The 25,732-nt window shown below is 40.2% G+C and overlaps 1 protein-coding gene across 1 annotated transcript; it reads left to right on the forward strand.

Annotated features, from left to right (window-relative positions):
- Positions 1-5,052: 5,052 nt before the first annotated feature.
- Positions 5,053-25,615, forward strand: HCFC2 (host cell factor C2). The gene is given in 16 exon segments (XM_030544662.1): positions 5,053-7,369; positions 7,727-7,887; positions 10,205-10,309; positions 10,311-10,411; positions 11,010-11,094; positions 13,370-13,473; positions 15,841-16,029; positions 16,970-17,149; positions 17,859-17,908; positions 18,985-19,144; positions 19,893-20,093; positions 21,657-21,733; positions 22,553-22,693; positions 22,873-23,058; positions 24,043-24,328; positions 25,183-25,615. Coding segments are annotated over 16 exon segments (2,271 nt in total). The 5' UTR covers positions 5,053-7,150; the 3' UTR covers positions 25,209-25,615.
- The last annotated feature ends 117 nt before the right edge of the window (positions 25,616-25,732 follow it).

Here is a 25,732-nt window from a genome sequence, read left to right on the forward strand (position 1 = left end):
GAGATGGAGTTAAGCCCTGGGAAGAGTGCTGCCAGAGGGTGACAGAAGGCAAAACCCCAGCACAGGCAGGGGCAAAGGGGGTAATACCCGGTGCACTGAGACACCAGTGTTTGGCAAAAAATAGGGTTGGGGGCAGGACCGGCACTAGGGGTTTGAGCGCCCTAGGCACACGGCAATTTCGCCGCCCCATGTGCTGGTCCAGCGGCTCCGATGGAGCTGCCGCAGTCGTGCCTGCGGGCGGTAGCTGCTCCTGCGGCTCCAGTGGAGCTGCCGCAGTGGTGCCTGCGGGCGGTCCCACCGGAGCAGTGCGAGAAGCCAACCGTCCGCAGGCACGACTGCGGCAGCTCCACCAGAGCCGAGGACCAGCAGATCCTCCGCAGGCACCAGTGCGGCAGGTCCACCGGAGCCACCTGCGGCCCCCTCCGGCAAAATGCCACCCACCAATAATTCTGGCGCCCTAGGCGATTGTCTCGGCCGCCTAAATGCAAGCGCCGGCCCTGGTTGGGGGAGCAGAGGGGCTTTTTCATTTCCCCTCCCACAGACAGTACCTCTCAGCATGGGCTTCCCGAATGCCTAGTCAGTGCAGGTCCTCTTTGATGTAACCTACTGAGGTGCTGCAGCAGGAGACTGAGTGAAATTAGGCATTCCCTACACTCCCCCAGGGGGCTGTACACCCAACACCCTCTAGTGGTCAACTAGTTACTGCCCCTACCCATTTGCCATCAGGGTATTTAGGCAGCAGCAACATTTACTAGTTACAACAGTGTTGCCAATTTTGTCATTGGTTGGAGATTTGAATTGAAATTGAAACATTAATACACACTTTAGGCAGCAGCAACATTATAGCTTCCACATGCATGGGAGTGTTTGGGGGAGGGAAAGGACTTTTTAGCCCCTTTCTCACCTCCATCACCACTAATGCCTCTGTGGGATAGCAGCCATATTTTGACCCTGTAATAAATAGATAGGAACTGCTTCTGCCAGGAAAACTTTCAGTTGAGCATAGATAGTCCTCAGTAAGAGAAATAGGAAATCCAAAATACTTCTCTCTCCTTTCTATCCAGCCCCCAAAAGAATAAAATATAGCTGCATGGAGACAAACCCATCTGGCTCATCCTTACCCTTGTGGTGGGGTGGCTGTCCCACCCCTATGAGAGATGGGGCTAGGGCAGGCCAGAGCGGCTCTGCAGACAGGCAGCCAATTGGGAGGGTCTGCAGGAGAGCCAATCAGGGCTGAGCAGAAGGCAGCCAATCAGGGCTAGGCTCAGCCCTATATAAAGGCTGCCCAAAAGAGGCACAGGCAATCATTTCCAGATCTTCATGGGAGAAGGTCTGTCTCCTGAGTGAAGGAGATGGGCTGGGCTGGGCTGGGCTGGGCTGGGCTGGCCCGGCCCGGCCCGGCCCGGCCCTTGCTAGGCTGGAGCGGAGGAGAACTCCAGCCTAATACCTGCTGGGCTGCAGGCCATGACTGGAAGGGTCTAAAGGGGAGTTAGTCCAGGGAATATAGATGAGTGAGAGGACAGAAGGAGGGCAGGAAGGCTGCTGCTAGAGAGTCCTTGGGGCAGGACCCAGAGTGGTAGGCAGGCCTGGGTTTTTTCCCCTTGCAGTGCACCTGACAGACAAAGAGCAGCTGTGTGAGACTGCAACATGTGCTAGACATGAGGGGCAAGACTTTGGGCTGCAGTTGCTCCATGTGGCAGGAGCAAGTAGAAAGACTGTCATTAAAAGAACCTCCCATTTCCTCTCCCCCCCCCCTGTCCCCGAAGGGGATGAGGACAGACTAAGGGGCACTGCCGGAGGCCAGTGACCAGAAATGGACATCGCTGAGCAGGAAGCAACATGGGTCTGGGGACTAGTGGGGGAGCAGATGATGGACGGGACACCACTGGCAGAGGGTGCCCTGCAGAGGACAGAGCTAATTCCCAGATGTGCCAGTGGGAGACACTGTGGTGGTGAGTCCCAACCCCATCATGACCCTACAGACTTCAAAATCCTTCTGAACAAACCCTTTAATCTCCAATGAGATATTATTCCAGGAGCTTGCTGGAATCTACACTCTCTTTGATTAGAAACCTTTCTCAGTCAAGGCAACAGGACAAGTGCATTGCTGCCTGTACCTGCCAGCTGAGTTGATGAACTGTAATGTTCAGAGATCACACCAGCATAGCAGTATATTGAATGCAAACTATAATGAAATTAAGAGTTTAAACTATCCTCCACATGTCCTGTGCTCCACTAACATGAATCCAGGCAGGGTAGTGTGGAAGCTGAATGCTTTCTGCTTCCGTCCATCCACTGTCAAGTTTTAGAAAATTAGGACAAGACAGCACATAAGAACAACCATATGTATCAGTAACTGCTAATGGTAACAATTCACTACCTCTCCCTGCTACAGGTAGCAAATTCATAGCGATAGCAATTTAACACACTCCAGAATATGAGAAACTACATCAGATAGCAGTTTTTAGCAAAGTAGGACCTGTTACTGCTACAGGTAGCAAATTCCTACAAATAATGATTTCAAGCACCCTATAGAGTAAGAAACTAACAGTAGGAATTAGCTATCATATAGCACCACTACTGGTAGCACATTCCTACAGATAGCAGTTTCTTACACTATTGGCTGTGTGCAACTGCTAGCTGTAGGAATTAGCTACATTCAGTGATGAGCTCCCAAAATCCTAATAACCGGTTCCCTACCAGGTCCTCAGCGGCACTTCGGCAGCAGCGGGGGTGTTTGTGTGTCTCTTCACTTGTTCCAGGTTTCGGTGGCATTTCGGCAGCGGGTCCTTCACCCAGAGCGAGTGAAGACACACACACCCGTGCTGCCGAAGACCCAGTAGGGAACCACGCGGTGAGTACAAGCCCCACGTGCCTGTTTCCCCTGCATCGAACCCCAACCCAACCCACGTCCTGTCCCTGACTGCCCCCCTCAGAACCTGCAACCCATCAACCCTTCCCTCCCCCCCCACTTCTTGTCCCCTGACCACTCCCTCCTGAGATCAGGGGTGAAAGTAAGTCCAGTGACTTACTTGTATGCTGGGGCCAACTCCAGCTCCCAGAAGGGGCGGGGCCTGCTTCTATCCCCGCCCCCGACCCTTTAAACAGCTGCCAGAGCCCTGGAGTAGTGGCGGTGGGGCTCCGGTGGCTCTTTAAAAGGCCGGGGCGGTAGAAGCAGCCAGAGCCCTGGACTTTTTAAATAGCGCCAGGGCTCCAGCAGTGGGGCTTTGTTGGCATTTTAAAGGTCCTGGGACAGGATGGACCCGCGGGCTGGATGTGGCCCGTGGACCGGAGTTTACCCACCCACCGTCCCGTTTAATAACCAGTTCTACACCAGCTTCTAAATTTAACAACCAGTTCTTGTGAACCGGTGCGAACCAGCCCCAGCTCACCACTGGCTACCTTACATAGCAATTTTTGCAAATTAGGACAAGTCAGCAAATAAGAACAACTTTATGTTCTTGGTGGTGATGGGGGAGTTCAACTACCCAGACATCTGTTGGGAAAATAACACAGCAGGGCACAGATTATCCAACAAGTTCTTGGAATGTATTGGAGTCCATTTTTTATTTCAGAAGGTGGAGAAAGCTACGAGGGGAGAGGCTGCTCTAGATTTGATTTTTGACAAATAGGGAGGAACTGGTTGAGAATTTGATAGTGGAAGGCAGCTTTGGTGGAAGTGATCATGAAATGGTAGAGTTCATGATTCTAAGGAATGATAGAAGGGAGAACAGTACAATAAAGATAATGGATTTCAAGGAGGCAGACTAGCAAACTCAGGAAGTTGGTAGGTAACATCCCATGGGAAGCAAGCCTATGGGGAAAAGCAATTGAAGACAGTTGGCAGTTTTTCAAAGAGATTAACAGCATGAGCAAACTATACCACTGCATAGGAAAGATATGCTTGGTGGGGGGACTGCTTACTCTCCAGGGGAGTGGGGAACCTGGTCTGGGGAGTAGCCGCTGGGCATGATTTGCCCCTGGAGTCTATAAAGGCTTGTTGAGATTTGCCCTTCAGTTAACTGATGTGCAAGGGGGTGGGGTGTAAGGTGGAAGTTTTGCCTGGGGTGAAAAATATCCTTGCACTAGCACTATGACCATAGAATGTCAGGGACCTCAGGATGTCATCTAGTCTAACTCTCTGCTCAAAGCAGGACCAATCCCCAGGCAGATTTTTGCCCCAGATCCCTAAATGGCCTCCTCAAGGATTGAGCTCACAACCCTGCTTTTTTAGCAAGCCAAGGCTCAAACCACTGAACTATCCCTTTCTGCAATTAAGGTGGTTTTTTAAAATATAAAGTCACCTTTCCCTAACTGGGAATCAAATCCAGGCCACAGCAGTGAGCATGCCAATTTTTAACCATTAGCTCACGAGGGAGACAACAGATTAAGAGCCTAATGCTCTACCAAGATTGTTATCCAGGCTTGCTAATGATAATACTTTCCCCTGCCCTGAGTGCAAGGGACAAGTTGCTCTCTATCGGAATTTGCTACTGCAGGTAGCGATATTTTACAATAGGGGTGTCTTACAGCCCACAACCTATCAGTAACTGCTACAGGAAGCAGTTTCCCGCCCCACACGCTTCGCTGGCCAGTGTCTGACCTAATCCAAGGCACGTTCCCTTAGGGCTGCTGCTGCGCGCGCAGTCCAAGCCCAGCCTCTTCTCACGCACGCGGCCACCCTTTGCCCGCGCGGTGCATTGTGGGAGTGGCGCCAAGATGGCGGCGGCGGCCGCCGCTGCTGCCCAGAACTGGAGGCGGGTCCCTTCCTCCACCGGGCCGGTGCCCCGCTCCCGCCACGGGCACCGCGCCGTGGCCATCCGCGAGCTGGTGATCATCTTCGGGGGCGGCAACGAGGGCATCGCCGACGAGCTGCATGTCTACAACACGGGTACGGGGCGCGGCCGGCTGCGGGCGGGGCCGGGGCCGGGTCGGGCGCGCTGGGGCTGAGCGGAGCTCCCAAGGGAGCCATAAGCGCGGGTGCAGGGGGCGCGTGGGGGTGCGCGCGTGTGAGGGGGCGGATGCCGGTGACGGGGCGGGAGGGATGTTTCCTGTCTCTGCTCCGCTGATGTCCGTGGGACTCCGGTTTGTAGCCCTGGGTGTCTGGCGGCAGCTGCTGTTGTGTGGGCTGCAGGCCGCTGAGAGAAAAATCTTCCTTAGATTTGGGTCCCGCTGGCGTTGTGACATTATTTGAACGCCGAGACTGGATTTACTCCCCCTTCTAAGGCAAAGGAAGTTAAGTCCCCAGGTGTGACAGAGTCACACCCTCCTGTTTAGCTTGGGAGGGTTGGATGGAATTGACCGAGAAGGTGCCTGTTGAGCAGCTGGAGAGCAGCTTATTCCTCTTGTCTCTCCTTCATCCTCCAAGTTCCACTTGTTCCCTCTGGCCGCAGCCCAAGGCGCTGCATATGAAGAGAGAGAGATCTGGGTTAGAAAAGTGAATGTGGCTGCATTGGGAGTTTTTCCAGATAGCCGCTCCTGAAGACTAATTTTATTCATGAAAGATTAAATGCTGGAACATTTACTGCACAGAATCCCATCCAGCTGGGGTAGTTGTGTAGAATTTCAGTATGTGACGTAAGATGGGGAATAAATAGGCTGTTCTGTACGAATCAATTTTTGCTGCTGCTGGTTGCGATAAGAATTAAAGGACATACAAGTTGAGAAAATGAGAGCTATACCATAATTTACTTCTCCAAATGCAAGTACTCTAGAAACATATACAAATAGCAAAAAAATAAATAAATAAATAAATGGTGGTATGATTTTTGTGAAAGCATTTAAGCTGGTCAGGGATTGTGAAAAGATTTTGAAGGTAGCTCATTAAGAGAAAAGTTAGGTTCTCTTCTGAGCAAAATTTTGCCATACCAGCTTGCAGATAGGACTTTGCTACACTTTAATATATGCAGTCAGTTTAAACCCCCCACTTTTTAAAATGTCCTAATCTACTATATTGTTATAAATAATACAAGAGATTGGGGAATGTGTTATTTACATTTTACTTTGTGTATTTACTGTATTTCTTGTAGAATTCGTTTAATAGTTTCCCCTATTGTGTGTGAGTGTGTGTGTATGGGGGAGGAGGGAATCCGATAGCCAAAAGGGAGAGAAATATTTACAATTAGAAAATTCAAATGTACATGTATTACTGATAGGGGTAAATATAATGAAACTTTTTAACACTTACTAGATGTCAAATTTACTGTGTCCCTTTAAAACACTGTGTGGTAGTAAAAGTGTATGTGACTTTGACTTTAATTGACAGTAGAAAGATGTCTTCTTTGGAAAGAGTCTGTGGAAGTCAGTGAGTCTGACTAGTGCGAGGGACTTTCACTAGGTACCTGGGCCATGTCTTCTCTAGGGATAATTGTGAAGAATTCCCTGCAGTTGTTAACATTAATTCAGTTTCTGCACCAATCTAGTTAAACTTTGTGATAGCAGGGTTAGATGACATAGTGCTGAAAACAGTGTTAGTAACAGAAACCACATCTTCACTAAAACTCTGAGTATTGCTAAATTCGATTAATCTGAACTGGTGTTGGCAATAAGGGGAATTTTTTTTCAAAAGGTTCTCTAGTGTCGATGGGGGCATAGAGGGTGTGATCCAGAACTTAGTATAACTGTACAGGAAGCCAGAACTACGACTGTTGTGTGAGCTTGGGCATGACAGTTACCCACTTTGACCTTGTATGCTTGATCTGGGACAGTTCCACAGATTTGTCACCAAAAAGAATGTCTTAGATATGGGAATCTCCCTCACATCCTCTACAGTGAAGTCTGATCCAAAGAATTAATTTAACTTGTCCGCAATGGCGTCGTTTTCCTTGAGTGCTTCTTTAGCACCTCGATCATCCAGTAGCTCCACTGATTGTTTGGCTGGCTTCCTGTTTCTGATGTGCTTAAAAAATTTTACTGTTTGCTAGTTGCTCTGCAGTTTGTATTTTGGCCTGACTAGTTATACTTTTACACTTGACTTGCCAGAGTTTATGTTCAATAATATCTGTTTCACAGAGCAGTGATTGATGTGTTGTTGTTTCCATCAATTGACTTGCTTTTTATTTTATAACCTCTTTATTGTTTCCTTTCCCATTCAGAGCCACCTACAGTCTAAGTAAAGAATAAAAAGTCTCTCTTATGTGTCCCTCTTTTGATGGCAGAGTTGTTAAAGGAGCATCAATTCATTCTGTGGGTGTTAAATTTTTTTTTTTTTTATACTATAGCTACAAATCAGTGGTTTCTTCCTGCTGTTAGAGGCGATATTCCTCCAGGCTGTGCAGCACATGGGTTTGTCTGTGATGGTACCAGAATATTAGTGTTTGGAGGAATGGTTGAATATGGAAGATACAGTAATGATTTATATGAATTACAGGTAAGAAACACACGAAAACCTTTCAGTTTTAAAGATTGCTGCATTTATCTATTTTTCTAAAAGATTCCGCTTTTATTTAAGTAAAATAATGCTTTGAGTTTGGAATGATCTAACAGACTGCGACTCTTAGAAAGCTGGCGTAGATGAGCGTTGTAATTAGGTTTTACTTCATCATTAATTTATTATCAATTGTTACGTAGCTTTATTCCTGTTTGATTTAGGAGGGTATCAGGAAATAGTCAATAAATTAATATTCCACTGAAGATTATACAGAAAATATGCAAAGAATAGTCCATGATGTTGTTATCTTGACTCTCAAATTACATTTATTGATTGTCTTTTTTCCTCCCCTTTAAGGCAAGTCGATGGCTGTGGAAAAAAGTAAAACCTCAGCCTCCATCTATTGGTTCACTACCTTGTCCTCGACTTGGCCATAGCTTTTCTTTGTATGGTAACAAGTGTTATTTATTTGGTGGCCTGGCAAATGAAAGTGAAGATTCAAACAATAACATTCCCAGGTATGCTGATTGGGTTTAATCAAAATATATAAATAATAGCTGTAACATGCCACAAACAAAAAAGCTTCCAAACTGTTCAATGAAGAAGAATTTTTTTTCATATCCAAGATGGTAAAGTGATGGAATTACTAGAAATGCATGTTAGATAGCCTTTGTACACTAAAGGGGCTTTGCTATAGTCTTCCCATTAGGTTTGTTTGCAGGAAGAACTGGCTAGAACAGAAGTGGGCAAACTATGACCCGCGGGACAGTCCTGCCTAGCCCTTGAGTTCTCTGCTAGGGAGGCTAGCCCCCGGCCCCTCCCCTGCAGCCTCAGATCGCTGTGCCACCAGCGCTTTGGGTGGCAAGCCTGAGAGCTCCTGCCAGGCAGCGCAGCTGTGGGAGCCACCAGATGTAGTGTATTAAATTGCTTCCCATAGGAATGTGCTACTTATGGCTGCCAGTCCTGAGGTTGGATAAGGGGCAGGGGGTCCTTGCGGGCAGTCAGGGGGTAAGGTAGTTGGGTAGGCATGAGAGTTGTAGTGTATTAAATTGCTCCCCGTAGGAATGTGCTACTTACAGTGTACTACTTATGGCTGCCAGTCCTGAGGCACCGTAAGTAGCACATTCCTACGGGGAGCAATTTAATACTACACCTGCCCTCCATATAGTTTCGAAACCCCGCTGTGGCCCTAAGGCCAAAAAGTTTGCCCACCCCTGGGCTAGAAGCTCTGACATATTTGCAGTGGAACCTGAATAAATAGACTGCCGTTTTGCAGAATTCCAGGATTAGCTACTAAATTTCTGGACAGTAGTCTCTTTTCTTCAATCTCCTGTTGGAGAAACATCAGATGACCTTATTGGGTACGTCTACACACTGCAATTAAACACTCACATCAACTGACTGGGGCTCAGGCTCAGGGCTGTTTAATTGTGATATAGGTGCCTGGGCTCAGACTGGAGCTTGGGCTCTGGCACCCTGCAAGCTGGGGGGATTCCAAAGCCTGAGCTCCAGCCCAAGCCCAAATGTCTACACTGCAGTTAAACAATCCCTTAGCCTGATACCCACGAGCACGATTCAGCTGATATGGGCCAGCCACAGGTGTTTACTTTCAAAATAGACATACCCATATATACCTTTGTACAGTGCTTTGGCATGCTATTAGTATTTTTCATTTAAAGTAATTGAAGTTCACATGACTCTTCCTGCTTCAGTGGATTTGGGTTGGAAGATTTGTTCACTAGGATGTTGCAGAGAACCATGGAATGTGCTGCATTTAGAAACACTTCAAAGTACAGTTCATTTTAAATCAACACACATAGGATATCAAAGCTGAAAACACTCCCCTCTTTCCCCCCAGCTAGCTACTGGCTAACTGCAGTAAAGTGCCAAAACTCTGTTCTCCCTATTAAACAAGATTTGACCGAAACAAGTATCGGAACTCACAGTTCTCTAAAAGTAACTTACTATAAGTGGAAAGCAACAATGAGTCCTGTGGCACCTTAAAGGCTAACGGATGTATTGGAACATAAGCTTTCGTGGGTGAATACCCACTTCGTCAGATGTGTCTGATGAAGTGGGTATTCACCCATGAAAGCTTATGCTCTGATACATCTGTTAGTCTTTAAGGTGCCACAGGACTCGTTGCTTTTTACAGATCCAGACTAATACGGCTACCCCTCTGATATTTTACAATAAGTGGATTTTATTTAATTCAACAATAAGTGGTGAATTCCCCCTTCACTGTCCAACACGAGGGCATTCTGCTCATATTCTGCTGATGCACCATACCATAGTGTATTTATCATTTACAGTTTAGCAAGCAGCTCTTCCGTTGCTGAGGAAATTTGTTCAGATGTAGTGAATCTTGCTAAGAATTTTGGTGTCACTTTTGAATATGTTTTTTCTGTGGAATGCCATATGTCAAAGGTGGTATGAAAGCAGACTTTATTCGATGTACAGTTTGTGCCTGATACCGTTCCATATTTTGTTCCTTGTTATATTTAAATATCTCAGTATTTTTAAAACCTATTTTTAGGATGAATATTAGTCCTATGTTTAGCTTCCCTTTTATAAATTGGGTCTTCCTCCTGTTTGCTTGTGTTTGAAAAGAATGCTATTTTGTGGAGTTTTTTATTCTGTTTGTAGAGCCCCTGCCATCAAATGTTTGATGGGTACTGTAAAAATAAAATCATTATAGCCCTCTGCTGTGATAACCTTTTGAGGGGAAAAAAAACCAAAAACAACAACTTAGAGGTGAATTTTAGACCCTCAGCAATGTTCCCTTTTTATAATCCTTCGGTTATATTTTTCAATATCTTCCTAATACTACACTAGATATTTAAATGATTTCTATGAACTGGAGCTGCAACATGGTTCTGGAGTCGTAGGCTGGAGCATTCCAATGACCAAAGGGATCTTGCCTTCTCCTCGAGAATCCCACAGCCATTGTGTATTGCAGAAAAGATTTGGGAAATCCAAAGATGTATATTTTTGGAGGGATGTGTGGCTGTCGACTTAATGACCTTTGGGAACTTAACATAGGTGAGTTCAGTCAGTGTGAATCAGCTTAAGTGCATATCTGATGTTGAGGAAAAGTGAAACCCTATGACAATCATTTATAATAAATATATGCGCAGTTAACACACAATTTAATGACCATCCACTGTATAGTCTTAATGTCATTTTATTCAGTGGGACAAGATGTGTCTGATTTCTGTGACTGTATTGCCTTTACCACTAACATGCTGCAACATTCACTTGCACACTGAGATCTTTGGTTTTACTAGGATATCTTAAATAATCTTACCAAAATAATTAAAAACTGATTAGCTTTAGTGAAATTGGGATTATAATCTCAATTCAAATTGGTAAAGAGGTTTGTCAATCTATTATATACATCTGAAAAGGACAGTCAACATAAACATCATTTTAGTGTGAAGTTCTTAAACTGTGTAAATATGAATATAGATATTAGCTTGAAAGGGAGGGGCTACCTTCCTGCTTTGTTAAAGTCTAATTAATAGTAGGTACATGCACAGTAATACCTGAAATCTAGGAAGTGATATGCACAAATAGATATATAGGATATATTTATTACTCTACTGAAATGCTATCATCTTATTTTTTTTTTTTTTTAAAGAAACAATGACCTGGTCAAGACCAGAAACTAAGGGGATGGTTCCACTTCCTCGCAGTCTCCATACAGCCAATGTAATAGGAAACAAGTATGTCTGTTGTTAAAAGCTCAACTATAGAAAGGTACACCTAGAAGGAGAATGATGATATAGTGTTTCTGTATTGGATTACCCTTACCCGCCACTGTACAACATAAACAGTTTTGGCTTTGTGGAATGCTCTTTCAGATGTTGTGTCTTTGTGGAATCTATGGAGATAGCAATATGCCATCGTCTAAATTAAGACTGTTAGTGAATTTTAATATTATTACTATTATTATTACATTCTTCTCACACCAATGTTGGCGCACAGGGCAGAAACCAGTCTCTTCCATTCCTCTCTGTCATTAGCTGCTGTTTCCATCTGCTCTGTGGTGTTGAAATCAACTCTTCTGCCCTCCCTGCTAAAGGGTGGTCTTAAGGTTTCTTTTGGCCACCCTCGTTTCCTCACACCTGTTGGCTTCCACTTAACAGCATCATGTGGGAGCCTGCATATTGGCATCCGGAGTACATGCCCCAAATATGCCCAACGCATCCTTCTAATTCTAGTGGAGACGAGCTGCTGGTTGGTAATTTCTCAGATCTTTGTTGATAGATAGTAGTAGGTACATAGTCTTCTGTATTCACAGCTTTTCACCTCAAGCCATAACATTTAACAAATTTCAAAAACTCATGAAAATAGACAGCTTTTAATACATGTAAATAACCACCCATGCGCTTTTGAAATTGCATAATGATAATCCATATAACAGGGTCGTGTAATATTTGAACATATGGTAACACGTACAGTCATCTGAAAGATTGGTCATTCTATAGCTTTGTAGGGTCTTCGATATTGTAATATACTGGAGTTGAAGAAAAAAGGGAGAGAGAAACATTCCAGATACTGAGTTAGAGTAAGGAAGGGGAGGAAGTGTATATTGAAATGGTAAACTTTAAAGTGATATTTTAAAAAAAAATGTTACTTAGTAGTATAAATAACTTTTAGCTTGGATAGATTTTTCCAGGCAATACTGCTGCTAACAATTTAGGGGGAGAGGTAGAGCTTGATCATTACTTGTACCCTTTAATTTCATAGGCCATCAAAGTGCTGTGGAAATATACGCATGCACCCACACACGCACCCTCCCCCCAGACCCATAAACTTCCGTCAGCAAAACTGAATTCTGTGTCCTGAATCATTTAATTAGACTGAGTCATGCATGTATCTAATTCTTTCCCTAGTCCCTTTGATTAACTATACAAAATAACCCCTAAAACCTGGAAAATTGCTGTGTATTACTCTTTAGATCAGTGGCTCTCAACCTTTCCAGACTACTGTACCCCTTTCAGGAGTCGGATTTGTCTTGCATACCCCAAGTTTCATCTCACTTAAAAACTACTTGCTTACAAAATCAATTATAAAAATATGAAAGTGTCACAGCCACTATTACTGACACATTGCTTACTTTCTCATTTTGACCATTAAATTATAAAATAAATCAATTGGAATATAAATATCGTACTTGCATTTCAGTGTATAGTGTGTGTATATATAGCAGTATAAACAAGTTGTATGAAATTTTAGTTTGTACTGACCTCACCAGTTCTTTTTATGTTGTGTGTGTAAAACTAGACCAATATGTAGATGAGTTGCTGTACCCCCAGAAGACCTCTGAGTACTCCCAGGGGTCTGTGTAGCCCTGATTGAGAACCGCTGCTCTAGATTACTCTTCTTCCAGCTAGCATAACTCAGTCTGTCAGATAGCTTTAACAAAGTAAATACACTTGCTTCCAATTTAATCACCTTATAGGTTGTATATATGGGGTGGGGGAAGAAGAAGAGTGCCCTCTGAGACAAGATCACGACTTCTGATTTTTATTATTCCTAAAAAATGTTATCATATTGTATTTCATATGACACATTTCTAATTCTGATATCTGACAGTCTTTTAAAATGGTCTGTTGTGAATAATACATGGAAGGGCTGTAGAAGTTCTGTGTAAATGTTTAACTTCTAAATATCTAGCAGTTTCAGATGCCTTTATTGAGAATACAAAATTAATACACCTCTGGCATATTTCTGAAGTGTCCTGGTGCATAATGTGAAATATTTCTCGTAGTTATTTTGCTCACAGCTTGATAGCTGTAGACCTGTAACAGCACCGATTAGAAAGAGACGTGGGACATAAACAAACTCTTGTAAACTATGACTGAGACGCTAAAATCCTGTAAATATTCTGTTTTGTCGTAGAGTATATAATGAGATAGAATAATGTAACAGGCCTGGGAATGTTGTTAATTAGCTTTTGTCTTTTTTTCCCCATCCCTCTTCCCTTATTTTTAGAATGTATGTTTTTGGTGGCTGGGTTCCACAGACAATGGAGGATGAGATTTCTGCTCGTGATGGTGAATGGAAGTGCACCAGTTCATTTTCTTATCTAAATTTGGGTTAGTATTTCTGCCCTTCTTGTTGATAATGATACACTGCACACTTGTTTTAACAGATGTAAACCTATGAGTAAAGTCTGAAAAAAATATTTTTTTCAGGTGACTTTAGAACTGGACACGAGTTTCACATCCCACCTGGCACATGTTTTACGCTCAAGCTCCCCATTGATCTGGATGCACATTTAATTCAGGAAAAATACTTTCTGGATAATAGATGTCATGTTGTAAATAGGGCTGTCAAGCGATTAAAAAAAAATTAATTGCAATTAAGTGTGCGATTTTAAAAAAATTAGTTGCACGATTAATTGCATTGTTAAACAATAGAATGCCATTTATTTAAACATTTTTGGATGTTTTCTACATTTTCAAATATACTGATTTCAATTACAACACAATACAAAGTGTATAGTGCTCACTTAATATTTATTTTTGATTACAGGTGTTTGCACTGTAAAAAAACAAAAGAAATAGTATTTTTCAGTTCACCTAATATGGGTACTGTAGTCCAGTCTCGTGATCATAAAAGTTAAACTTACAAATGTAGAATTATGTACACAAAAACTTGCATTCAAAAATAAAACAATGTAAAAAATTTTAGCACATGTAAGTCCACTCAGTCCTGCTTCTTGCTCAGCCACTCACTTAGACAAACAAGTTTTTTTACATTTGCAGAAGATAAGGCTGCCTGCTTCTTGTTTACAATGTTACCTGAAAGTGAGAACAGGTGTTCTCATGGCACTGTTGTAGCTGGCATTGTAAGGTATTTACATGCCAGATGTGCTAAAAATTCATATGTCCTTTCATGCGTCATCCACCATTCCTGAAGATGTGTCCATGCTGATGATGGGTTCTGCTCAATAACAATCCAAAGCAGTGTGGACTGACACATGTTCATTATCATGCCACAAGCAGAAGACTGATTATTTTTGGTGGATGGAGTCTGTAGTTTCCACATCAGTGTTACTGTTTTAAGGCTTCTGAAAGCATGTGCCACACGTAGTCCCTCTCAGATTTGGAAGGCACATCAGATTCTTAAACCTTGGGTGAGTGCTGTAGCTATCTGTAGAAATGGCACATTGGTACATTCTTTGCGTTTTGTGAAATCTGCAGTGAAAGGGTTCTTAAAATGAACAACATGTGCTAGGTCATCATCTGAGACTGCTGTAACAGGAAATATATAGCAGAATGCGGGTAAAACAGAGCAGGGGACATGCAATTCTCCCCCAAGGCGTTCAGTCGTAAATGTAATTAACACTTATTTTTTTAATGAGTGTCATCAGTATGGAAGCATGTCCTCAGGAATGGTGCCGAAGCATGAAGGTGCATACGAATGTTTAGCATATATGACACATAAATACCTTGCAATGCTGGCTACAAAAGAGTCATGCAAATGCCTGTTCTCACTTTCTGGTGACATTGTAAATACGAGGGCAGCATTATCTCCCTTAAATGTGTAAAAACTTGTTTTAGCGATTGGCTGAACAAGAAATAGGACTCAATGGACTTGTAGGATCTGAAGTTTTACATTGTTCTGTTTGAGTGCTGTTATGTAACAAAAAAAAAAATCTACAACTGTAAGTTGCACTTTCATGACAAAGATTGCACTACAGTACTTGTATGAGGTGAATTGAAAAATATTATTTCTTTTGTTATTTTCACAGTGCAAATATTTGTAAGCAAAAATATACACTTTGATTTAAATTACGACAGAATACAATATATATGAAAATGAAGAAAAAATCCAAAATATTTAATAAATTTCAATTGGCATTCTGTTATTTTACAGTGCAATTAAAATTGCAATTAATCATTATTTTTTTAATTGCAGTTATTTTTTGAGTTAATCAGGTGAGTTAACTGCGATCAATCACAGCCCTAGTTATAAACATTCAGCAGGATTGTAAATGTAGAACAATGCCAGGGTAACTCCACATTAGGTTATGTATTCTATTATATTCCTGTAGTATAAGACCAGGTTTTTGCCAGGATCCTTTTAGTTATGTACACTGAACTACCTTAGGACCCATACCTTTTTACTCTGCGTTTCCACATGATGCAACCAAAGATCGGGGAAAATGGCTTCTACAAATTGTCTTCTGGCAAAAAAATTTAATTGATCATATATGATACAAATCAGTTTGAGTGTGGGATCAAATGACTTGCCTGCAATGTAGATGATATCTGGTTTAAACTTCTGAGGTTAGAGAATATTGGAAACATTAATGATTCAACTGAGTAATTATAACATATGTATATTCTCATAGATGATCACTTTCCCTTTGACTAGTTCGGTGGATTATTATCTGTATTTCTTGTTTTGAAAACACTTATTGAATGGTACTGATTATTTCAAGTTTCACTTACTAGATACCATGGAATGGATAGCTCTAAACTCAGATTGTCAGGAAGACAGAAAGAACTTGTTACCTGGGCCAAGAGCTGGACACTGTGCTGTGGCTGTCGGCACTCGTCTGTACATCTGGAGTGGTAGAGATGGTTACAGGAAAGCTTGGAACAATCAAGTTTGCTGCAAGGATCTTTGGTATTTAGATACAGGTGTGTAAGAACATAATAAAAGTACTATAATATGTTCTACATCTTTATTACAGTATAGAAACTTGGCATCATACCTGCTCAGAAGTTTTAGTCTGTAGCAAATTCATTGAACTTTTAAATCTCAGATTTTTCTAGTAAACATTGCTTCAGTGTTGTTGCAATTTAAAGATTATTATTATTATTACGGTTTTCTGCTAAAAACGATCTATTCCACAGTCCTCAAATTCCACAGGCCTGCAAAGAGGTTTATGAGGCTAAATTCAGTAAAACACCCCTAAGATTCTTGAGTACAAGATGCTAGAGGGCATATTATCTAAACATTGTAAGATTTCTTTTTTTTCTGATGTGCACTTAAATTTGCCTTAATTTCACTTTATTGTTGCTCCTACTGTGTTCACCACGCTAAACAATTGCTATATTTGATGTTTGCACAATTCAGATACTTGTAAAAGGTTGTGTTCCACCCTCAGTTGCTTAATGAAACCATAATATTCTCACATTTTCTCATGGGTCGTCATCTGCTGCTTAGCCATTTTCATTGAATTCTGTACAATTGCATTCAGTGCTAGAGATACTTAGACCAGTCTTCTGGGTGCACTCTCAATAAAGCTGTCTAGGGAGCCTCTGTTTTCCAAAATCTTTGAAGTGATGCTTCTGCATATGCAGCCTAAAACCTCATTTGTTCTTGTGCTGCCAAATAAGTAAGAAAAGGCATGAGACTTGGAAAAAATGTGCCTTGTATGGCACTCGAGAGACAATTTTAGTGTTTTCTGGCTTTATTTTATAACCTTTTTGAAAAATGATTTTTGTCATGTGGCCTCTGCCATATGTATTTTAGAGAAATTAGAACCTTTGATGTACGGTCATTACTCAAATCATTTGAACTGCAATGAAAGAGCAACTTTAAACTTTGCAGTTGTATTTAATTGATGTCTTTCAGAGAAACCGCCAGCACCATCACAGGTACAGCTGATCAGAGCTACAACTAATTCTTTTCAAGTAAAATGGGATGAAGTTTCTACGGTTGAAGGGTATCTTCTTCAGTTAAATGCTGACTCCCCAGCACCTACAGTGACTGGTGGAATTGTGGTTCCTGAGACTGCTCTGCTGAATTCACAAGGTAATACTGCAGTATTTCCCTTAGATGAAACTACATTCCTACAGAGGTTCCTGTAGATATTTACATAGATACATTAACTATCCATTTTAAAATTAAATATGTAAGATAGAGACCCAAATCCTTGGCAATGCCTAGGGAGTGCACACACTGCAACTCAAGAGTTGAAAATCTTGTTTTAAACTGCCCTTGTGCTTCCTGACCCTGAGTTGGCTGAATGGTGGAGTGATTCCTTGATGTAAGCTAGTACTTCATGAGCCTTGATATGAGGCTGGAAAATACAATGCTCTGAATGGATTTTGTACTTTGCTATCTGATATCCTGAAACCTAGCTGCAACTTTGGCCAGTACATGAAGTAGTGAGAAATGAGTTCAAAGGTAAGTTTAAAATCCTATTTGTATGTGACTCGAAGGAGAAGATAGTGGGAAAAGGATTTCCATTGATTTTGTTTGCTCTTACAGTAGCACTAAGTCTGAAATGAAACTGTAACTAGAAACAGGGATTTTGACAGTAAGACAAAGGGCCTGATTCTCATTTACACAAAAGCGCCTTCATACTGCTCTGGCGCTCGCTCACTGGGATAAAATAAGCTCCATATAAAGCATTTTAATGCTTCATAGAATCAATGGGTGGTTTGGTTTTGTTTACCTGTAAGGTGGTTCTACTCAACAGCAAAGTCTCTATAATCATTGACTATCATCCTTCCTCCAGGAATCAAGCTGGATCTTCACAGCCAAACAAATCACATGGTTCCTAATAATGTAAGTGTAAACTGAAGATTTTCAAATCAGGACAATGTTTTAGTGATGGTCTCACTTCCCACCCTAACTTGCCAATTTTAAGAGTCTGAAATATTTTTAAGCTTAAATTTACTGCTTAGTTACATTACTTTTGTTCTAATGATGCTACCTCACTTCCTGATTGAATGAAGCATCTTGAAAGGCCATTGCTGATTATACAAGAGGGAAGCTGCAGTTGCATTGAGTACTTTATGGTAGCTGGGAGCCTGATATCAAGAAGAAAATCTCCATCATCAAAGCCCCAGCAAAATGGGTACAGGGATGGAGAGAGGATATGCTACTTTATTTAGAGCCTTGGTGAAATTCCTTTCTTTGTAGCAGGCTCCTAATATGGTGTTTGGAAGCCTGTCAGTAGCAGCTGGCTCCTAATATGGCCATTGGAAATATGTGAAAAACAATGTGTGTGTATAGCTGACTTCCCATATGCCCTGTTACCAGGAAAAGAAGGGTCATTAAAAGAGAGATTCTAGTTAAAAAGACTTAAACTTTCAAAAATCTAGATTCGGTCAGAACTGTTTAAGGCCTCTTAAAACAAGACAAACTTGTGTGGAATCAAAAATTGAAGACACTTAAAGACTACAACTTGTTCCTCAAGACTAAATGGGGATCTTAATGAAATACAAGTTTTCTTTAATAATGCTATAGTTTCTTGCAGGAAGCCTGTTGATATGAGTATGGAAGTGGGATTTCTAATAAAATTTCTTTAATCTTTTTTGGAATATAGTCGAGCCTGCATAATTGTACTTTATGTGATTATTTGCAAATAAACTAAATGTACATGATAACTTTTAATGTGCACTTCTGTTTAAGAATACCAGCGGTCTCCAAAACAGAGCGTTGAATGTTACAAGGACACTATCAGATCAAATTTAGACTTTGTGAAAAGCTTGTTTTACAAGTTTAATTACTTCTATCTTTATTTGAAATTCCAGTGGAAACGTTTTATGAACAAACATGTCCTTGCAATATTTGCAGCTCAAATTGTAAACTTTTTAACAATTTTATTATAAACAAACAATTGCTTTCTTTTTGGCTAGGTACAAGTTACATCTAATTCATTACTAAAACTAGAAGCTAAAGAAAATATTACTGAACCTGAAAACGTTGCTACACAAGAAGCTACAAAGAAAAACCATCTAGATTCTAAGGGATTCAAAGAGTCAAATGCCCCTTCACTTTTGCCAGTGTGCACTTTAGGTAAGAGTTTATTCAGTAGAGACTAAAGAAAAGTTGGAGTTAAAATCTTGCAAATATAGCAAAGTGAGAATATTTGAGTGTTTTTAAAAAGTTAAGCCTTTCACAAAGTATTTGTTACTGTACATATTTATAACAGTGGGGAAAGATGAAACCATAATTTGTCCCTTGTTTATTGTGCTTTAAGAGGAATAAAGTTTTTTCGGTTCTGTCATTATGATGACAAATACTGGCTATAAACAGCTTTCTACAAGAGAGAGATCTGTTGCTACAGGTTGAAAATTGGCATACAAAGTATCAACCTAGAAACTAACTTCTACAGTTTATAATATTCCTAGTCACTTAAATTGCATGCACTGGCGAAAATTTAGGATTTCAAGGTTGCTAGCAGTTGCTTTCTGATCAGTGTTAAAATTTTTACCTCCCAGATTTAATGCTTAGCAGAATAACAGAACTTAATCAGATGGGCCTTTTTTATCAATCAAGGAACTAAGAAGCATTTCATGTACCTGTCTGTAGTTAGGTATTTTTGTGTTTTGTTTAAATATATCAACTGTTATGGGAGAGAAATTGATATTCATTAAATAATACCACAGTTGGTGTATGGCAGGGATCTAACCAGACTTGTTCTAGTGTGACTCTGGCTAGCATCAATTCATATATCGGACTAAAAACCAACTAGATTAAGCTGATACTTATCAGTTGACCTCAACGTTGAAGTCAAATTAATATTTTCCATTCTGTATTGCAGGTCCTCAGACTTCAGCAAATGTAGCTGAATTACATGACTTGGACATACGAACTGTAAATCCTGATGCTTCTGTATCCAGTACTGTCTCCAGCACACAAACTATGGTAACCCAGCAGGCTGTTAAAACTGAGTCATCAAGTACAAATGGGGCAGTTGTTAAAGATGAAACTTCACTAACAACATTCAGTTCAAAATCTGAAGGTTTGAAATGTGTTTCACATACTGTATTTTGAGCCATATTTATCTAAGGCCATCCAACTTCTAGTGTGGTGGGAATTTGTCATCTTTGAATAGTGGCTGGGATTGAAATAATGGTTCAGGCATTGATGATATTGGGCAAGCTGAAAGAGCTCTGCCCTGGTCTTATTTTAAAATGAGGATAATCCTTACACACCTTTTGTAAACCATTTTGATTTGTGTGGGTGTAAAGTGCTGCAGATGTTCATTATAAATTGACAGATATCCACCTTTTAGATAATGGTAGCCACCAACGTTTGTGCAGTGCACATTTGCTCTCTCCAGTGTTTTTTTTTCTGGCTACAAAGGCAGTATATTCAAATGGTGACCTCAGATCATCTTAATTTCTTTCCAAATTGGAAGTCTCATACCACAGATTAAATTAAATTAACCAAATTTATTATTTTAGACTGACCATCTCATAATGTATGATTGAAATGTCTGAAATGAGCAGGATATGTAAACTCAATATATAAATAATGCCGATACAATTGATGGAAGCGAATATGCAATATTTGCTATCGCCTAGGAGCAGTAATTACTGGCTGACCCTTTCCTGGTGTTGTCTTGCATACACAAGCACTATTCTAAAAATTTGACATGTAAGCACAGAATACAAATGGAATAATTTGATTTGTCTGAATCTTGAATAAAATTATTATAACATAGTGAATTAGTTTGTTTTTTTCTCTTCCAATTGGTGGGTTATTTAAAAAATGTATTATTTTTCTGTATTCCTTGTTTAGAGTTCTCGCATGATCTGTACAGATATGCATGAGTGAGGCTCAGGTTATGTGACTTCCAAAGACTTCTGTGACATTTTCCACTTCAGACCCAGGGTAACAGCTGGAGCTGTTAGCCGGTGGGGGGGACTCTAACACTGTCCACCAGCCTGGGGGAACCCTGGCGCGCTCAGGAGCAGCGGGAGGGACCCCGGAGCCGCAGCAGCTGTGGGTGCTGGACCTCCTCCCTCCCCATTTTGTCACAGTTATTTTTAGTAAAAAGTCAGGGACAGGTTACAGGCTTCCGTGAATTTTTATTGCCTGTGACCCCTCTGTGACTTTACTAAAAATAACCATGACAAAATCTTAGCCTTATACATGAACAATACATTTAAAATTATTCATTGCCCAGGTTTAAAATTTAGGTGGTACATACTGGGAGGGAAATTTCTGCCCCAGTCTGATTTGTTTGTGTACAGTTCAGTACTGGTGTAAACAGAATTTATATACGACTTTAAGCCATAACTGTTAATAATGCCACTGCCTTAGAATTGTGTAGGTCCACTCTTAAGAGTTGTTCTGTAAATTTAAAACCAACAGTTAGTTTAAAAAAGCTATTAAAATTGTCAGGTTGTAAATAGCACTGCATGTAAAACTTACCAAACTGTCTGAAATACTAAATAGACTTTTTCAAGAGACACTTCTCACTGAAATCCATTTACAAATTTTATAAGCTGTGGAGTTTGTCTTTACATGTCAATTGTTTTATGTCAACTAACTTTTTTAATATAATTCTTGTTTCTAGTTGCTGAAACTACTTTTATAATGCCTTCAACCAAGGTCAGCACTGGTCACACAAATAACTCGACTATGCACTTATCTGTAAGTATGTGACGTTGCATAATAAAAATGAATAATTACATCTGTTCTTAGTCTCAGGCCCCTCCCAGTAGTTAGTTATATTTTGTTTGAAAGAAAAACATGATGCATTGCTTAGTAGGTTGCAGTGAATATGAAAACTATACATTGTATCCAGTCTCTCAGAAAATGAGCTGTGTTGCGAACAGTTTGGTTTGAGAGAGTGTAAATGAAACAACTACTCAGGAAAGGTGGAAGGAAATTTAACTACATTTCAAGTGTAGTTTCTTATCATTCAGCATAGTACAACTATGTGCATATAGCTGGTATGTGTAATAAATGCATTCTGTAATTAGTACTTTGATTAAAATAGACGTATGTAGTCTTGCATACTGCATAGTTTCAAACCTATAGATAATTTAAGTTCCTCTTGAATTAAGATGAGCTAATATAGAACTACTTGCCCCTTTAGAGGTGACAAAAATTCTAATGTCCTTCCTAGAAGAACCTCTTTTCTGGGGCAGTACTCTTAGAAATGGCATCAGAACATCAGTCAATTTGTATTTCGAATAGATATTTTACTAACATCTTGGCACATGCTATCTGCATACCTTCCACCTTACGTGTTTGGAAGTATCAATGTTTTTAACAAGTTTAACCACTCAGTATTTTAACTGCATTTGAGTAGTAAATGTATAATTTGTTGTTTTGAAGTTCAACAAAGTGTAACTTACTGGAGTGACTGGAGTTCTTTTTTTCATACGTTTTAGTTTTGTGAAATGAGACTTTTTTATGTTATGTGAAAGTATGGGTGATCTATATAATGTGTTCCTCAAACATTAGAAAACTACTCCACTAAGGCAGATTGCAACAGTGAAAACAAGAGAACGGCAGTGGTACGATGTGGGAATTTTTAAAAGCAACACTGCTTTGGTGAGCCAGTACTATTTGTTGCCGGAAGAAAAATCAGGCCTCTCCAACAAGGTAAGTGCTATTTGTGTGTTCTTAATTTTGGAATGTCTTGCCCATGTATATTAACGGGTTGAGACTAAAGGTTTGGGAATTTCCACCTGCTAATCTATTAGGTTAGGTGTGAATTTTTTTTTTTTAGTGTTTTACAGGTAAACTTATTTACTTGAATTTTGCATTATTTAAATTTTCAGGTGGAAAATGCAGATGTCCCAGACTACAGTTTACTTAAGAAACAGGATTTCTTTCCAGGCACTGTATACAGGTTCAGGGTTGCTGCAATTAATGGCTGTGGTGTCGGTCCTTTCAGTAAAGTCAGTGAATTTAAAACCTGCATTCCGGGTTTTCCTGGGGCACCTTCAACAGTCAGAATCACCAAGGTGAGAGAGCTGGTTAGGATTTCAGTTTGTGTAGTGTTGTGTTTTCTCCCAAACCTAATCTGGTAATTTCTGGGATTTTTACTTTAAAAAAAACAAAACTGTCCTAACATATAGCATCAAAAGTTGATGGTTAAATTCTGTGTGTTGTAACGCTTTTTTGTGTGTGTGTGTGTGTGGCCTTCTTGTTGAGAACCACATTCAGACACTTAACATTGAGAGAGAGATGTTGATGAAAATATTACCAGGTAACAAATACTTTGCAGTACAGGCTTTGTCTAGTGTTGTGTTAAACTGTCACTGTCCTGAGGTGCTTGCAGCCTAAAAGAAAAGGCCTGACAACAAGATGTTAAAAGATCCAAAGAGTGGTGGTGATTTAGAATGTTTTTTATAAATCAGGCAGTAATCATGTCAAAATGTTGGTCACTCAGAAGTTCTTAAAATGACGTTGAAATTTGTGTCTCAATGACTCTGTTAAATTTGTTCATTTACAAATAAAAATGGGTTTTTTTTGTTTTGTTTGTTTGTTAAACTGCCAGCCCAGCAAATTCAACTCGGGATCTGAAAATCAGGCTCTGCTTTTTCTGGCTCATGTTATATTACCACTAGTACATTATAAATAGTTTCTTCCATTATTTACACTTACACAACCTCACTTCCTCCAAGATATCTGTTTGTACATCTGGAATCACAGTGTTTGTTCTGCTTTGTTTTGCATAAGCCAAAGTAGAAGTTTTCTGTATTCTGTACCTGTTTTAGCTCAGACTTGCTATCAAGAGTAAAAGGTAGCAAATTCTTTTGTAAGTAAGGTAAGCAGCTGTGACTCAGAACAAACATAAGGACTGGTAGTCTGAGTAAGAATGGGCCTCTTCACTCTCTGTAGAGTATAAACACACTTAAATGGTAATGGAACTTTATGTAATGAGCTTAATTTACAGTTGAGTGTCAACACATTGTGATACTATAATGTTTCAAATTTTTCTCCAGAGTGTAGACTGTATTCATCTTTCATGGGAGCCACCTGTTTCACCTTCTGGGAATATCTTGGAATATTCAGCCTACTTAGCTATTCGTACCACACAAGTACACGAAAACCCAAATCAGCTTGTATTTATGAAAATATACTGTGGTCTTAAAACATCATGTATAGTGACTGCTGCACAGCTTTCAAATGCCCATGTTGATTACACCTCCAGACCTGCTATAGTGTTCAGGATTTCTGCAAAGAATGAAAGAGGATACGGACCAGCCACACAAGTTCGATGGCTTCAAGGTAAAGTGGATACCAAATTTAGCGTTAAATGGGATTTATCTGCACTATGAGAACTATTTCTCAAACCATTTTTCTGTTGTTGAGTCAATTTTTCCTCAGCAGCAGGCATGAGGAAGTCTCTTCTGCCTGAATGATCTGTACAGTTTCTAAAAACACTTGGTCATTAATTTAAGTTCTGCTTAAAACTTTCAGACAACTTGTTCTATTAATTTGGATGCAAGTAAAAGCTGAAAAGTAAAAAACAAAAAAAAAACTGAATCAGGATACTGGTTCACCTCACAGGTATATGTTAACAGAACCCAGCCAAACTTTAAATTCTAAGTAGCTTCATTTCAACTTCAACATTTTTTTCCTGCTGATACTGCCAACTAACCTAGTAGCATCCACTGTTTTGATTGGTTCCTTCTGTCCTTTTTTCTCTTTTTTAATCAGAGAGTTATTTGTTGCCTCTGTATGAGGTGCCCTGATTTTGTTCACTTCCGGTAAGGGCAGTGAAATCACTGCTTTCTCTTAAGATTTCTGAAATTGTGTTAGTGTCTTGGCTTATTAGGACAGTGAGCCACTTGTTATTGCTTTCTAGCCTTTACATTTAAACCAGTAAAACAATTGCAGGGCTCAAACCAAAGGTGAGCAATTAGAAAACATGATCGTCCACACTTGAAAACTGTTTCTCTAATATGGGGGAAGACAGTGTAGAAGAGTTCAGTTTGGTGTTTACTATTCCAGCCGTACTTTATTGCCAAAACCCTCAATCTATATACTGAAATCTCAAGAATATGGTCTGTTTGAACGTGTCAGACCACTTAAACGTTCCATGACTTCATATAGATAATAGTGTCTCCTTCTTTTCACAGAAATGAAAACATCAAGTTCAAAATAGAAGCACCATAATATAAGTCAAGTGATGAATGTAGTGTTTAACATTTGTAATATTTTGTAAATGCTCCAAATATTTTATTTTTGCATTGTTTTTATCTTAAATTTATATAAACACTTTTTTTTACATTTTGAACATCAGCATTATGCAGCCTTGCTCAGGTTGAACTACCATATATGGAAATTCATATAGTGAAGATAAATAATTAGATACTATCTTCTATCAACAACCATTTTGATAATTAAAGATTTAACTATCACTGTCTTTTAAATCTGAAATTGACACTTGAAGCAGAATGAAAATTTGTTACAATTGCAGGTGCACAAGATTATCTACCACGTGTGCCAGTTTTCAAAGATTTCGTGGAGATTGCCTGTGCTGAAATGTTATTGCACAGAGAACTTTGTAAAGCCTCATGATCTCTGTTCAGTTGAAGTTCTTAAACCACATTCATCACTGTGGTAGCTGAGTGCAAGGCGAATATTTCCATTTATTATGGTATCTTAAAATGTATAGAATATTTTAAT

Source organism: Gopherus evgoodei, chromosome 1 (assembly GCF_007399415.2).
Source record: "Gopherus evgoodei ecotype Sinaloan lineage chromosome 1, rGopEvg1_v1.p, whole genome shotgun sequence".
Lineage (NCBI taxonomy): Eukaryota > Metazoa > Chordata > Testudines > Testudinidae > Gopherus > Gopherus evgoodei.